General features: G+C 41.2%; 1 protein-coding gene across 1 annotated transcript in view; it reads left to right on the forward strand.

Annotated features, from left to right (window-relative positions):
* The first annotated feature begins 292 nt into the window (after positions 1-292).
* LOC124034167 (hexokinase-2-like) overlaps positions 293-16,784 on the forward strand; it is a 64,324-nt gene continuing 47,832 nt past the window's right edge. Inside the window, 2 exon segments of the mRNA XM_046346970.1 lie at positions 293-601; positions 13,302-13,464. Coding sequence (XP_046202926.1) covers positions 539-601; positions 13,302-13,464 — 226 coding nt within the window. The 5' untranslated portion in view covers positions 293-538.

Raw genomic sequence — 16,784 nt, forward strand, 5'->3', positions numbered from 1 at the left:
TAAGAAATGTGAATTGTCAGTCATTACAGGAACATCATGTCAATAGATGGAACTGCTCCATGAAATCAGTTTAATCTGTATTACAAACCAAACTCACTCCTGTTTTATATCAATACGATTATAGATGTATCTCTATGATAAGATATACTCATATATATATATATATATATATTTTAAAGTTAAAAGTTGATCTGAGAGATCAGATATGTAAGGACATCTTGTGTTTAATTATAGTATTCATCATTATGATAATTTGCTTATCGTTAGACAAGAAGAGAAGCCCCACCTTCCTCGTGGCCAATCGCCAGCAATGACGCGAAGAATATTAAGAATTACTTGTTCGAAGTAGGTGGAAGTTATCGATGTGACTTCTGCAGACTTCATCTCTATAAAGTTGTCATTACGAAGGCCAGATAAGATTTTGTTCGACGTTATGATTAGTTGCCGACAACTTTAACGAACAAGCCATATAGGAAATAATTACATTGACATAGCTAGCTAACGAACTAAGAGGTAGAGAAGGACATTTACAACGACGATGATAGCCTCTCATCTTCTGGCTTACTACTTCACGGAGCTCCACCATGACAAAGTTCAACAAGTAAGTGCATCGAAAACATAGCTACATGTCTTTGCTCTTTTTATGTTATAAAGGGACATATTTCCTAAGTGATATTGGCCGTTGACCGGTTAGCTAGCACTCGAAAGAAGAGGCTAGGTTACTTGAAGTACGCCACACGTGTCGTGTGATGACTCGGATCAGATTGGCATTGCGTCAGTGGAGCGTCTAGTTAGTTTCCATTGTGTCGAATTTCCTCTAAGGAGTGGTAGTTAATTAGTTCTTTTCCGTCAAATGACCCACGATGTCTATCCAAACTAACTAAATTAAAGTTGAAGACACTGACAAGATATGCCCAAGTATGAACTTTTACTGATTTGTTTAAAATGCAATAATTGCGCATCTTCTTGTTTCCGCATTTCAATGCAATGCCAGAGCGAGAGCCGTCGGCCCTGTCCATGGATGGATAGGGATTCCAAGAAATAACAGCACTGACCTAGCAATGTTTTGAGAAATAGGCGGTTGGCATATCGGTTTAGCTTGGCTGAACCTGAAACGTAAGACTGTCTACATCACTGACCTAAACAGGACTATCAACATAATTAGACAGGATGCATGCACACTTATCTTTACATCAGTAGTAGGATAAATGGTTGTGAAAATGAACCTATCATGAGGTGCTTCTACGTAGGTCCAGCCTGGTCTCATAGACTAGACGTAACATGGTAAACATAAATCCAGAAAAGATTAGTATATGTTACATTTGGTATGGTTAAATGAGACAGATTGTTACTTATTAAGTAGGTTGGTTGGTCGGTCGGAGTGCGAGTAAGAAACTCTTCACGGACAACTTTTGCATTTGAGCTAATTAACAACTTTTCAACTACTTACTACTTTTTAGATCCTTTGCAACTACTTAGCATGTTAGCTAACCATAACCGTTTTAGTGAACCCTTCTCCTAGCCCTAACCTTAATCCTTTTAGCAGGTCCTAGCTAGTCCTAACCCTTTAACCTAACTCCTAAACCCTTTAACCTAACTCCTAAACCCTTTAACCTAACCCCTAGCTTGGTTGACATTAGTCAGTTAGCTAGAATTCCAAACATTTATGGTTTCCAAATTCAAAACATATTGTTTCGTTAATATGTGTGTGTGTGTGTGTGTGTGTGTGTGTGTGTGTGTGTGTGTGTGTGTGTGTGTGTGTGTGTATATATTTGAGGATTCGATCCAGCAATTAGTATATGTTACGTTTCATATGGTATGTATTAATTTGTGGATGTCCATCACCCATTTTGTATGATATGTTATACAAATTACAATTTGTGTGCTTGTAGCGGGACAGGGCTATTTTGTGTGAAATCTAATATTATGGGTCGCATACGTGTTTAGCAGATGTTTTTGAGGGTGTTGCAAAATGCTTATGTTCCTAGGTCCAACAGAGCAGTAATATCTAACAATACATTTTAAAAGTAAAGTATGGAATTAAAAAATATAGGAATATTAGGATGAGCAATGTTGTAGTCTGGAGTACATTTACATTTACATTTAAGTCATTTAGCAGACGCTCTTATCCAGAGCGACTTACAAATTGGTGCATTCACCTTATGACATCCAGTGGGACAGTCACTTAACAATAGTGCATCTAAAACTTAGGGGGGGTGGGGTGAGAGGGATTACTTATACACCTTAGCTAAATACATTTAAACTTGAGGTCGACCAATTATGTTTTTTCAACGCCGATTCCGAGTATTGGAGGACCAAAAAAACACCAATACCGATTAGTCGGCCAATTTTTTTAATGTGTTTTTTTTAGTGTTTAAAAAAAAGTTTTTAAATTTCATTTGTAATAATGACATTTACAACAATACTGAATGAACCCTTATTTGAATTTAGTACATCAAAAAAATCAGTTTAGCCTCAAATAAAATGAAACATGTTCAATTTGGTTTAAATAATGCAAAAACAAAGTGTTGGAGAAGAAAGTAAAAGTGCAATATGTGCCATGTAAAAAAAAAAAACGTTTAAGTTCCTTGCTCAGAACATGAGAACATATGAAAGCTGGTGGTGCCTTTTAACAGGAATCTTCAATATTCTCAGGTAAGACATTTTAGGTTGTAGTTATTATAGGAATTATAGGACAATTTCTCTATACGATTTGTATTCCATATACCTTTGACTATTGTATGTTCTTATAGGCACTTTAGTATTGCCAATGTAACAGTATAGCTAACATCCCTCTCCTCGCCGCTACCTGGGCTCGAACCAGGAACACATCTACAACAGCCACCCTCGAATCATCAGATGAAATCTCGCGTCTTGTGACGGCCGGCCGCCCAACAACCTGCCCGCTTGACCCTATCCCCTCCTCTCTTCTCCAGACCATTTCCGGAGACCTTCTCCCCTACCTCACCTCGCTCATCAACTCATCCCTGACCGCTGGCTACGTCCCTTCCGTCTTCAAGAGAGCGAGAGTTGCACCCCTTCTGAAAAAACCTACACTCGATCCCTCCGATGTCAACAACTACAGACCAGTATCCCTTCTTTCTTTTCTCTCCAAAACTCTTGAACGTGCCGTCCTTGGCCAGCTCTCCCGCTATCTCTCTCAGAATGACCTTCTTGATCCAAATCAGTCAGGTTTCAAGACTAGTCATTCAACTGAGACTGCTCTTCTCTGTATCACGGAGGCGCTCCGCACTGCTAAAGCTAACTCTCTCTCCTCTGCTCTCATCCTTCTAGACCTATCGGCTGCCTTCGATACTGTGAACCATCAGATCCTCCTCTCCATCCTCTCCGAGTTGGGCATCTCCGGCGCGGCCCACGCTTGTATTGCGTCCTACCTGACAGGTCGCTCCTACCAGGTGGCGTGGCGAGAATCTGTCTCCTCACCACGCGCTCTCACCACTGGTGTCCCCCAGGGCTCTGTTCTAGGCCCTCTCCTATTCTCGCTATACACCAAGTCACTTGGCTCTGTCATAACCTCACATGGTCTCTCCTATCATTGCTATGCAGACGACACACAATTAATCTTCTCCTTTCCCCCTTCTGATGACCAGGTGGCGAATCGCATCTCTGCATGTCTGGCAGACATATCAGTGTGGATGACGGGTCACCACCTCAAGCTGAACCTCGGCAAGACGGAGCTGCTCTTCCTCCCGGGGAAGGACTGCCCGTTCCATGATCTCGCCATCACGGTTGACAGCTCCATTGTGTCCTCCTCCCAGAGCGCTAAGAACCTTGGCGTGATCCTGGACAACACCCTGTCGTTCTCAACTAACATCAAGGCGGTGGCCCGTTCCTGTAGGTTCATGCTCTACAACATCCGCAGAGTACGACCCTGCCTCACACAGGAAGCGGCGCAGGTCCTAATCCAGGCACTTGTCATCTCCCGTCTGGATTACTGCAACTCGCTGTTGGCTGGGCTCCCTGCCTGTGCCATTAAACCCCTACAACTCATCCAGAACGCCGCAGCCCGTCTGGTGTTCAACCTTCCCAAGATCTCTCACGTCACCCCGCTCCTCCGCTCTCTCCACTGGCTTCCAGTTGAAGCTCGCATCCGCTACAAGACCATGGTGCTTGCCTACGGAGCTGTGAGGGGAACGGCACCTCAGTACCTCCAGGCTCTGATCAGGCCCTACACCCAAACAAGGGCACTGCGTTCATCCACCTCTGGCCTGCTCGCCTCCCTACCACTGAGGAAGTACAGTTCCCGCTCAGCCCAGTCAAAACTGTTCGCTGCTCTGGCCCCCCAATGGTGGAACAAACTCCCTCACGATGCCAGGACAGCGGAGTCAATCACCACCTTCCGGAGACACCTGAAACCCCACCTCTTTAAGGAATACCTAGGATAGGATAAAGTAATCCTTCTCACACCCCCCCCCCTAAAAGATTTAGATGCACTATTGTAAAGTGGCTGTTCCACTGGATGTCATAAGGTGAATGCACCAATTTGTAAGTCGCTCTGGATAAGAGTGTCTGCTAAATGACTTAAATGTAATGTAAATGTAAGCAGCGTTACCCATGCAGAGCAAGGGGAACAACTACTCCAAGTCTCAGAGCGAGTGACGTTTGAAACGCTATTAGCGTCCACCCCGCTAACTAGCTAGCCATTTCAAATCGGTTACACCAGCCTAATCTCGGGAGTTGATAGGCTTCAAGTCATAAACAGCTCAATGCTTGAAGCATAGCTAAGAGCTGTTGGCAAAACAAACGAAAGTGCTGTTTGAGTGAATGCTTACGAGCCTGCTGGTGCCTACCATCTGTCAGACTGCTCTATCAAATCATTTACTTAATTATAACATAATAACACACAGAAATACGAGCCGTAGATCATTAATATGGTCGAATCCTGAAACTATCACCTCGAAAACAAAATGTTTATTATTTCAGTGAAATACGGAACTGTTCCGTATTATATCTAACAGATGGCATCCCAAAGTCTAAATATTGCTGTTACATTGCACAACCTTCAATGTTGTGTCATAATTACGTAAAATCTTGGCAAATTAGTTCGCTGTGAGCCAGCCGGCCCAAACTGTTGCATATACCCTGACTGCGTGCAATGAACGCAAGAGAAGTGACACAATTTCACCTGGTTAATATTGCCTGCTAACCTGGATTTCTTTTAGCTAAATATGCAGGTTTAAAAATATATACTTCTGTGTATTGATTTTAAGAAGACATTGATGTTTATGGTTAGGTACACGTTGGAGCAACGACAGTCCTTTTTCGCGAATGCGCACCGCATCGATTAAATGCAACGCAGGACACGCTAGATAAACTAGTAATATCAATAATGTGTAGTTATAACTAGTGATTGTTTTTTATAAGATAAGTTTAATGCTAGCTAGCAACATACCTTGGCTTCTTACTGCATTCGCGTAACAGGCAGGCTCCTCGTGAGGCTGGTGGTTAAAGCATTGGACTAGTTAACCGTAAGGTTGCAAGATTGAATCCCTGAGCTGACAAGATAAAAATCTGTAGTTCTGCCCCTGAACAAGGCACTTAACCCATCGTTCCTAGGCCGTCATTGATAATTGGTAATAAACTTCTGACCCACTGGAATTGTGAAACAGTGAAATAATATGTCTGTAAACAATTGTTGGAAAAATGACTTGTGTCATGCACAAAGTAGATGTCCTAACCGACTTGCCAAAACTATAGTTTGTTAATTAACAAGACATTTGGAGTGGTTGAAAAATTATTTTTAATGACTCCAACCTAAGTATATGAACTTTTGTCTTCAACTATATGTATGTGATGTATAGACATGCACCGAATGTGGATATGTGGATAGAACCCTTCCTGGTTAAATAAAGGTTAAGAAGAAATGTGTAAAACAGTATGTTAACGTTATTAGTGGCCAGTGTTCCATGTCAATGTACTAGAGTTCGACCGATTAATCGGAATGGCCGATTAATTAAGGCCGATTTCAAGTTTTCATAACAATCAGAAATCGTTATTTTTGGCCACCGATTTGCCGTTTTTATTATCATTATTTTTTATACCTTTATTTAACTAGGCAAGTCAGTTAAGAACACATTCTTATTTTCAATGACGACCTAGGAACGGTGGGTTAACTTCCTTGTTCAGGGACAGAATGACAGATTTTCACCTTGTCGGTTCGGGGGATCTAATCTTGCAACCTTACAGTTAACTAGTCCAACGTAATAATGACCTGCCTCTCTCTCGTTGCACTCCACAAGGAGACTTTTTTTTAAAGCAGGAAGGGCTCATTGAGATTAAAATCTCTTTTTCAAGAGCGCCCTGGCCAAGATGGCACCAAGTCATTACAAAACAATTACAGACAAACATGAAAAACTACAAGTAATCTAGTAAAAACCATTGAATTCACAAGAGTATAAAACAGCAAATTAAAAACATTGACAGGTCAGGGAATCAGCCTCAAAATCCTTCATCCGTGACTTAAAAACACCAATCGGGACAAGTTCTTCCAGTTTAAAAGTATTTTATAAGGTGGTCCAAGACAATGGCGCATAGTACATAAAGGCCCTTTTACCAAATTCAGTTCGGACATTTGGAACGAAGAGAGTACCCACGACATTTCTGAACAATAAAAATGCACAAATAAAAAGGTAGTAAACCCAAAATGGCTTTGTAAATAAAAGTATACCAGTGGCTGAGCCTACGAGTGACGAGAGAAGGCCAGCCAACCCTGATATACAAAGGGTTTTGCAGTTTAAAATAATTCTCAATGTGCCATGGTAGTGTCAATTGATCTCAAACACTGAGCGGAAGCATTCATATATAAAATATCCCAATAGTCTAGTAAAGGCATAAATGTAGCTGAAAAACAGGCCTTATTCCTAAAATAAAATTCAAATTTCAGCTTTTTTTGTAAGTTGTTGAATATGCAATTTAAAAGAGGCCGTCATCAATTAAAATTCCAAGATATTTGAGGTTACAACCTCAATCTCCTTGCCCTGACAGGTAGTAATAGGTGAAAGGTTCAGAGGTCTATTTCTTGCATTAGAAAACACCATTAGTTTAGTTTTGTCAGTATTGAGGATAAGCCTTAATTGACACAAGGCATGTTGAACAGTATAAAAGCAGTTTGCATGTTCTGGAAAGCTTTTGTAAGAGACGAGGCACAACAGTAAATAACAGTATCATCAGCATAAAAATTAAGTTGTGCATTTTGGACATTTTTGTCTAAATAATTTCTATAAATAGTGAATGAGAGGACCAAGTACAGCGCCTTGGGGCACACCATTCAAGACAGACAATTTAAACTGACATAAGCCCATAAAATTGAGAGCACTATCAGATAGTTAGCACACCATGCAACTGCATGCTCCGAAAGACCTACACTTGACAACCTCTGCCTTAGCATAGCATGATCAACTGTATGAAAAGCCTTAAAAGATCAATAAAAAGTGAGACGCATTGCTGTTTTTTGTCAATGGCTTCAGTGATATCATTAAAAACCTTCATGGCTGCTGCAGTAATTGTGCTATGCTTCTTCCTGAAGCCCGATTGGTACATTGATAAAATAGTTAGTAAATAAAAAATATTTTAGTTGTTCACTTACAAGGGTTTCAAGTATTTTCACCAGGGGTGACAGCTTTGAGATTGGCCTATAATTATTTAAATGAGTTGGATCCCCCCCTTTTAAAAGTGGTAGGACAAATGCTGATTTCCAGATCTTTGGAATTTCATTACATTCCAGGGTTAGATTGAACAGAGACTGCCTGTTACACGAATGCAGTAAGCCAAGGAAAGTTGCTAGATTGCATTAAACTTATCTTTATAAAAAATAATGATTCATTATTTTTTATAAAGATAAGTTTATTTTTATTTATTTATTTATGCCACCTTTCAATCAAGTGAGTTTGTCAAATTTCTACCCTGCTAGAGCTGCCCCGGTTAAATCACACATGTAAGATACTCAATTAAAGCTACACTTGTTGTGAATCCAGCCAACATGTCAGATTTTAAAAATGCTTTTCGAAAGCACAAGAAGCTATTATTTGATAGCCTGCACCAGCAGTAAACAAAGGCGTTAGCATATTTCAACCCTGCAGGCGCTACACAAAACGCTGAAATAAAATATAAAACATGCATTACCTTTGACAAGCTTCTTTTGTTGGCACTCCAATATGTCCCAGAAACATCACAATTGGTCCTTTTGTTCGATTAAATCCGTCCATATATATCCAAAATGTAAATTTATAAAGCACGTTTGATCCAGAAAAAAGCAGCTTACAAAAAACGCTACGTCACTACAAAATATTTCAGAAGTTGTCTATAAACTTTGCCAAAATATTTCAAACTACTTTTGTAATACAACTTTAGGTATTTTTAAATGTTAATAATCGATCAAATTGTAGACGGGGCAATCTGTGTTCAATTCAGGAAAGAAAACAAACCAGCACAACTTTTCACGTCTTGCGCAACTCACAAAAGTGTACCCAGTTCCAAGTTGGCCTACTACTTCATTGCACAAAGGAATAACGTCGACCAAATTCCAAAGACTGGTGACATCCAGTGGAAGCGGTAGGAACTGAAAACAGGTTCCAGGTTTTGCCTGCTACATAAGTTATGTTATACTCACAGACATGATTCAAACAGTTTTAGAAAAGAGTGCTGTAGCTTTGAAAATCTGTCTCTCCTCAGTTGCAACACTCATTACTGAGTTCCAAACTGCCTCTGGAAGCAATGTCAGCACAATAACTGTTCGTTGGGAGCTTCATGAAATGGATTGTTTTGGCCGAGCAGTCGATCACCATGCGCAATGCCAAGCGTCAGCTCGAGTGGCGTAAAGCTCGCCGCCCTTGGCCTCTGGAGCAGTGGAAACGTGTTCTTTGGCGTGATGAATCACTCTTCAGTCGAATGGACAAATCTCGGTTTGGCTGATGCCAGGAGAACGCAACCTGCCCGAATGCGTAGTGTCAACTGTAAAGTTAGGTGTAGGAGGAATAATGGTCTGGGGCTGTTTTTCATGGTTCTGGCTAGGACCCTTAGTCCCAGTGAAGGGAAATCTTAACGCTACAGTATACAATCACATTCTCGACAATAATGTGCTTTCCTGTTTCAGCATGACAATGCCCCCGTGCACAAAGCGACGTCCAAACACAAATGGCTTGTCGAGATCGACGTAGAAGAACTTGGCACAGAGCCCTGACCTCAACACCATCAAACACCTTTGGGATGAATTGGAATGCCGAACACCATGCCTAACATCAGTGCCCAACCTCACTAATGCGCTTGTATTTGAATGGAAGCAAGTCCCTGCAGTTTCCAACATCTAGTGGAAAGCCTTCCCAGCAGAGTGGGGGCTGTTATAGCAGAAAGGGGGGGGGGGGGACTCTATTAATGCCCATGATTTTGGAATGAGATGTTCGACGAGCAGGTGTCCACGTACCTTTGGTCTTGTATGTGTTATCTCTACTCTAATATTCTATAAGTGGTCTTTTATTATGTTTGACAGTGTCAGAGTAGGTTTCTGTAATTTGTGTAGTATTAAAAATATACTGAGAATGTGTCATGTAGGCCTTAATAACGTAAAATCTAAGGCCTTCCATTAACTCAAAACATCTTCTTGTGGCTATGGGAGTGTCATAATGTCTCGACCATTCTTCCCTCGCTACTCTCCCCCTTCTTCCTCTACCCCTCCCTTTCCGATGAGGTTCTGCTTTCTAAGTCCATCTCCAGTTTCAGATTGAATGTTGTACGGTCAGTCTGTTCCAGGTTGCTGCTGGAACGTTGTGTCCTGTCTGTATCAGATATTTATTAATCAGTCTTTTTGCTAGCCAGGACCTTCAGGCCAAGGTGACTTAAGGGGATGTGTCCCAAATGCCACCCTATTCCCTATGTCGTGCACTAGACTAGAGCCTTCTGGTCAAACGTTGTGTGTGTTACATACATACATCCATACATACATACATACAGTGCCATTCGGGAACTCGGCCACTGTACCAGGGTCTTACCTTACTTGGTGGTGCCGGGGCCACATGATTGTGCAAGACAACAGTCTACCACTTAGCCTATACATGCTGATATCATTGATATGTTGCCGTTTGGAGGCTTTTACTGTAAGATCAGCTAGGTCTAGCCATTGAGACAAATACAATAAAGCCATAATGTTTGGTTTGTGGTTTGCTAGACCTTTTCACTCGTCTTGTGTTTCCCCTTCCTCCAGTCACATGCTCCTTGCTGCCGGACACGTTTTGCAAGTCAGTGAGGTTCCTGGTATTTAGAGTAGTGTGGTTGGGCCATGTGTGAAATCAGCTGCTTGTACAGTACTTATGGCTGCTGCCTAGCAGAGTCATTCAGTTCCTGGAGTTGGAGCCAACCAGTAATGCAGGGGGTGGGGTTAGTTAGCCCTGGGGAAATGTGACTTCCAGTACAATAACATTTTATCGGAGGTTTGAGTTGAGGCCTACAGAGGTAGTCAGATTTGGCTTTGACAGTGAAATGGGTCAAGGACTATTGTAGACGACATGCCAAACAAATAAGATAGATAATAATGATTTTCCATTGTGTTGTCTCTCTGTTGACTGCTTGTCTGTAATGTCACCCAGACTGTGGAAACAATCACTCTGTTCAGATTCGGAACCATTACTATTATCATGACAAAGCGGGCATTACCACATGACTGTTGGCATTTCAGCAAGGGAAGATTGTAGTATGATAAGATGTAATGCCACTGTCCCTACTGGCCCTGTACAATAGCTACACACACATGCGCGCACACACACACCAGGGTTTCCGTTAAGAAAATGTGGCGCTGAACAACGTGACCGGGAAGATTTTAATTTACCGGCCATTTGATAAAATTACCAGACCCATATGCATTGGGTGTGTAACCCATTAGGGCATCCACCCACTGTGCTCAGAATGACAGGAATCACATTTTAGATTATGGTAATTCATCTGAACAGAGCATGCAACTCCTGTAATGAAGCAGCCAAAAATAAATCATTTTTGAAACATTTGCCAAAATGTAATTTGTGGGAAATATATGTGACAGATTCAATTCTCTGTTAGGAACTTAAAGGGTGAATCTAAAGATGCAACCACTAGGATGGGTCGCTAATATGACTAGGATTGTGCTTTTGGCTTCTGGTCAAGGAAAGAAAGTTGATATGAAAACCAATGGAACAGGAGAGAAATGGCAAGGCAGCAGGTTCAATAGGCTAGGGAAGTACATTTGAAATACATTAGCCAAAATTATATAATTACTCCTGTTAATACAGAATGAAATCATTCAAGATAATTCACCAAAAAGCATGACTTAGTCAAAGAAGAATTGAGGATCATTATCTTCTTAAAAAAGGATTGTGGATTGTTTCAAATCACAAGCTCAAAGTCTTATGCCTATTTGGGCAGTTGGAGTGGCAATGGGCCTAGCGGTTTTGAGCTGCGGCTGTCAGTGAAAAGCATAATGCGTCTTGGGTATAATTAGATAATGTTGACATGAAGGGGACAGGTGTGTGGCGACGCTATTGGCTGGCTGAGTAGTGATGACTGCGATTGAATTTTCATTTTCTAGTATCGTTTTTGTTTGTCAGCTTGATGTATTTTTACTTCGTTGACAATAGAGGTGATAGGCCTGCTTCATTTGTCTATAGGCTATGAGTTCCATGCGCTCATTTCTTAAGCCACCAATAAATCAGTGTATCAATGTGTCCATATGGCAGAAGCTGGTGCTCGCAACAGTTGAATTTAACTTTTTAGATTGTTATAATTTTAATTCAGATTTTTGTTTAACCGCGTAACAATGATTTTGAGAAACTACAATTGTATTATTGAAATGAAACTGTTCCACGAATGGGGGGCACGCTTCAATTACCAGTTGAGTAATAAAATTATATATTTTTAATCATGCACTAAGATTTTTAAACACGAAATTGCATATAGAATTGTTGGGCAGTGAATGGGCTTAGCAACCAGCTAAGGAGTTGCAGGAGATATGACAATCCAAGATTGGCGCTCTGCGCGTGTGATAGTTTTGTTGGATAAAGATACGTGAAGACTAACAAATACACGCATGGTAATTTAATTCTGAATTATGCAAATGAACCTATTCTCTGCTGCCATTGACTGGAACAAATGGCAAAAATCACTGAAGTTGGAGACTTGTATCCCTCTCACTAACTTCAAGCACGGCTGTCAGATCAGAGCAGCTTAACGATCACTGCAGCTGTACACAACCCATCTGTAAATAGACCATCCAACAAACTACCTAATCTCATCCCCATATTTGTTTTTGTTTCTTTCTGCTCTTTTGCACAGTAGTATTTCTACTTGCACATCCTCATCTGCACATCTATCACTCCAGTGTTAATTGCTAAGTTTTAATTACTTCCCAACTATGACCTATTTATTGCCTCACCCTCCTTACTTCATTTGCAAACACTGTATGCAGATTTTCTATTGTGTTATTGACTGTACGTTTGTTTATTCCATGTGTAACTCTGGTGTTGTTTTTGTCGCACTGCTTTGCATTATCTCGGCCAGGTCACAGTTGTAAATGAGAACTTGAGAACTGTTTCTGAACAAAATAACCAGGAGGGGGAAAAAAACATAGCAAAATAATGCTTTTCATTCATTGCAGGAAATACATTTGACCGTCATGCTTTTATTATTTTATTTCACCTTTTTATTTAACCAGGTAGGATATTTAACGATGGATGGCCTACCTTGTGAAATAAAAGCATGACAGTCAAATTTCCTGCAATGAATGAAAAGCATTATTTTGCAATGGGACTTTTTTTGTCCTGGTTATTTTGTCCAGAAACAGTTTAATCAACTAATGGAAATCCTGACACACACACAGTAATTGAACACAACATTAACATTAGGCCAACTTCAGTGGTAAAGCAACAAAATGGAGACACAAGCTTATAACCACGTAAGAAAATATCTAGGCCCAAACAAACAGCTGATGGTTCCTTTGCAAAGCTACTGATGTCGCTTCATGGCAACCCTCATGAGCATTGGATACTCATGTCAGAATAGAAGTCAGACGTAGTTCGTAATCAATAGGGAATATTGGTTCATATTTATCCTCGCTTGCTGTCCAGGGAGTGCACAGGTACATCAAGCTGCCTCATGCTACATAATCAGGAGATCTGCTCCTACCCTATGACCCTTTCTGCATCAAACAAGCCTTACTCATCCATCTTCCTCTCTCGCTCGCTCCCTTTCATAAGGTCAGTTGGATAAATACTTGTAGCACCTCCAGTTGCTAGCTTACTCTAGCTTACTCTCTTTCTCTCAAGGTGGATAAATACCTGTACCACCTGCGGTTATCAGACGAGAACCTGATGGACGTGTCGGTGAGATTCCGACGGGAGATGGACAAGGGTCTGGGCCGTGACTCCAGCCCCACGGCCGCTGTCAAGATGCTGCCCACGTTTGTGCGTTCCACCCCTGATGGGACAGGTAAGAGCATCGGGGGAGGGGGCTTGACTGACAGCTGTTGAGTCATTTTCATTTATTTAGATTGAGTTGTAAATAAAGATACCAAACCCACCACTGGTGTGCGTTGCCTAAGAGCTCTATTTTCATGTCATCTGACCAAAGCACTGGCTGGAGTTTGAAAAACTGCATTGGGACTTGGATTGGAACTGACACTATGGTCAGATGATGTGAAATAGAGCTCTTCGGTCACGCACACCAATGGTGGGTTTGGTGTTGAAAAACAGAAGCGTATGCAAAAAAGTACCTCGTACCTACGGTAAAATATGGTGGTGGATCTTTGATGTTATGGGTCAAGGGCATCATGAACTTGACTAAATAACCGGAACCTGTTTGCATCTGCCAGGAGGCTGACACATGGCGGCCGCAAGTTGATCTTCCAGCAAGACAACCCCAAGCACAAAGAAATGGTTAATTGACCACAAAATCAACCTTTTGCAATGGGCTTCTCAGTATTCAGATTTGAAAACCTGTGGTTTGAATTGAAGAGGGGAGTCCATAAGTTCAGATCAAGGATATCAAGGATCTGGAAAGATTCTGTATGGCGATCCCTCCCAACGTGTTCTCCAATCTCATAAAATATTTTAGAAAAAGGCTCTGTCGTTATCCTCGCAAGGAAAGGTGCTAGAGTTTTGAAAACGGGCTTAACATGAATTTTGACCCCTCTGAGATTTGTTGTATTACTAGTTAAACAATCTCTTTCTCTGAGCAATTGCATTAGTATAATATAATTTCCCAATTCTTTTTTTTTGGCACGTACAATGTAGCTCAGTATTAGTATAATTTATTTTAGTCTTATTTTTTATTTTTTGCTCATTTATTGGTCCTTCTGTAGCTCAGTTGGTAGAGCATGGCGCTTGTAACGCCAGGGTAGTGGGTTCGATCCCCGGGACCACCCATACGTAGAATGTATGCACACATGACTGGAAGTCGCTTTGGATAAAAGCGTCTGCTAAATGGCATATATTATTATATATTATCAAGGGTGCCAATAATTATGGACCACACTCAATTGGTATTGAGTGTATTTGAACTTCTGACTCACTGGGAACGTGATGAAAGAAATAAAAGCTGAAATAAATAATTCTCTCCTATAATACTGACATTTCACATTCTTTAAATAAAGTGATCCTAACTGACCTAAGACAGGGAATTTTTATTAGGATTAAGGTGTATGTAAACTTCCGACTTCAACTGTACATACACCTTAGCCAAATACTCTTAAACTCAGTTTCTCACAATTCCTGACATTTAAGCCTAGTAAAAATTCCCTGTCTTAGGTCAGTATCACCACTTTTTTTTAAGAATGTGAAATGTCAGAATAATGGTAATTTATTTCAGCTTTTATTTATTTTATTTAATTCCCAGTGGGTCAGAAGTTTACATAACCTCAGCTTTTATTTCTTTCATTTCTTTCATTTAATTCCCAGTGGGTCAGAAGTTTACATACCCTCAATTAGTATTTTGTAGCATTGCCTTTAAATAGTTTAACTTGGGTCAAACGTTTCAGGTAGCCTTCCACAAGCTTCCCACAATAAATTGGGGAAGCCCATTCCTCCTGACAGAGCTGATGTAACGAAGTCAGGTTTGTAGGCCTCCTTGCTCGCACATGCTTTTTCAGTTCTACCCACAAATATTCTATAGGATTGAGGCCATTTAAATACCTGGATTTTGTTGTCCTTAAGCCATTTTGCCACAACTTTGGAAGTATGCTTGGTCATTGTCCGTTTGGAAGACCCATGTGTGACCAAGCTTTAACTTCCTGACTGATGTCTTGAGATGTTGCTTCAATATATCCACATAATTTTTCTTCCTCATGATGCAATCTATTTTGTGAAGCGCACCAGTCCCTCCTGCAGCAAAGCACCCCCACAACATGATGCTGTCACCCCCGTGCTTCAGGTTGGGATGGTGTTCTTGAATTTCTGTTAACGAGAAATTTGTGGAGTGGTTGAAAAATGACTCCAACCTAAGTGTATGTAAACTTCCGACTTCAACTGTATGTATATTTTTTTATTTCACCTATTTAAGCAGGTATGCTTGTTGAGAACAAGTTCTCATTTGCAACTGTGACCTGGCCAAGATAAAGCAAAGCAGTTCGATGCATACAACACAGATATACATTGTCTACGGAAAGTATTCAGACCCCCTTGACTTTTTCCACATTTTGTTATGTTACAGCCATATTCCAAAATATATTTAAAAAATTCTTCATCTGTCTCCACACCATACACCATAATGAAGAAAAATTGTTTTTTAGATTTGTTTTTGCTAATTTGTTGAAAAATAAGAAATGAAATCACATTTACGTAAGTATTCAGATCCTTAACTCAGTACTTTGTTGAAGCACCTTTGGCAGCAATTACAGCATCGTGTCTTCTTGGGTATGACGCTACAAGCTTGGCACACCTGCGTTTTGGGGAGATTCTCAAAGTATAGTATTGTCCTCTAAAGCTCTCAGGTTGGATGGGGAGTGTTGCTGCACAGTTGTTTTCAAGTCTCTCCAGAGATGTTTGATCGGGTTCAAGTCCGGGCTCAGACGTTGTCTTGGCTGTGTGCTTAGGGTCGGTGTCCTGTTAGAAGGTGAACTTTCTCCCCAGTCTGAAGTCCTAGGTGCTCTGGAGCAGGGTTTCATCAAGGATCTCTCTGTTCATCTTTCCATCTCCTGACTATTCTCCCAGTCCCTGACAGTCCCCGCCTCTGAAAAACATCCCCACGGCATCATGCCGACATCTCCATGCTTCACTGTAGGGATGATGCCATGTTTCCTCCAGATGTGATGCTTGCCATTTAGGCCCAAGCGTTCAGTCTTGGTTTCTTCAGACCAGAGAATCTTGTTTCTCATGGTCTGTGAGTCTTTGGGTCCCTCTCTGCAAATTCCAAGCAGGCTGTCGTACTGTGGACTGGCTTCCGTCTGGCCAGTCTACCATAAGGCGTGATTGATGGAGTGCTGCAGAAATGGTTGTCCTTCTGGAAGGTTCTCCCATCTCCACAGAGGAGCTCTGTCGGTGACCATTGGGTTCTTGGTCACCTCCCTGACCGAGGCCAAGTTTGGCATGGCGGCCAGCTCTAGAAAGAATATTGGTGGTTCCAAACTTCTTCCATTTAAGAATGGAGGCCACTGTGTTCTTGGCGACCTTCAATGCTGCAGAAATGTTTTGGTGCTCTTCCCCAAATCCTCTCTCGGAGCTGTACGGACAATTAATTTGACTTCATGGCTTGATTTTTGGTCTGACATGCACTGTATACTACGGGATCTTTATATAGAGAGGTGGTGCCTTTCC

Source organism: Oncorhynchus gorbuscha, linkage group LG04 (genome assembly GCF_021184085.1).
Source record: "Oncorhynchus gorbuscha isolate QuinsamMale2020 ecotype Even-year linkage group LG04, OgorEven_v1.0, whole genome shotgun sequence".
Taxonomy (NCBI): Eukaryota; Metazoa; Chordata; class Actinopteri; order Salmoniformes; family Salmonidae; genus Oncorhynchus; species Oncorhynchus gorbuscha.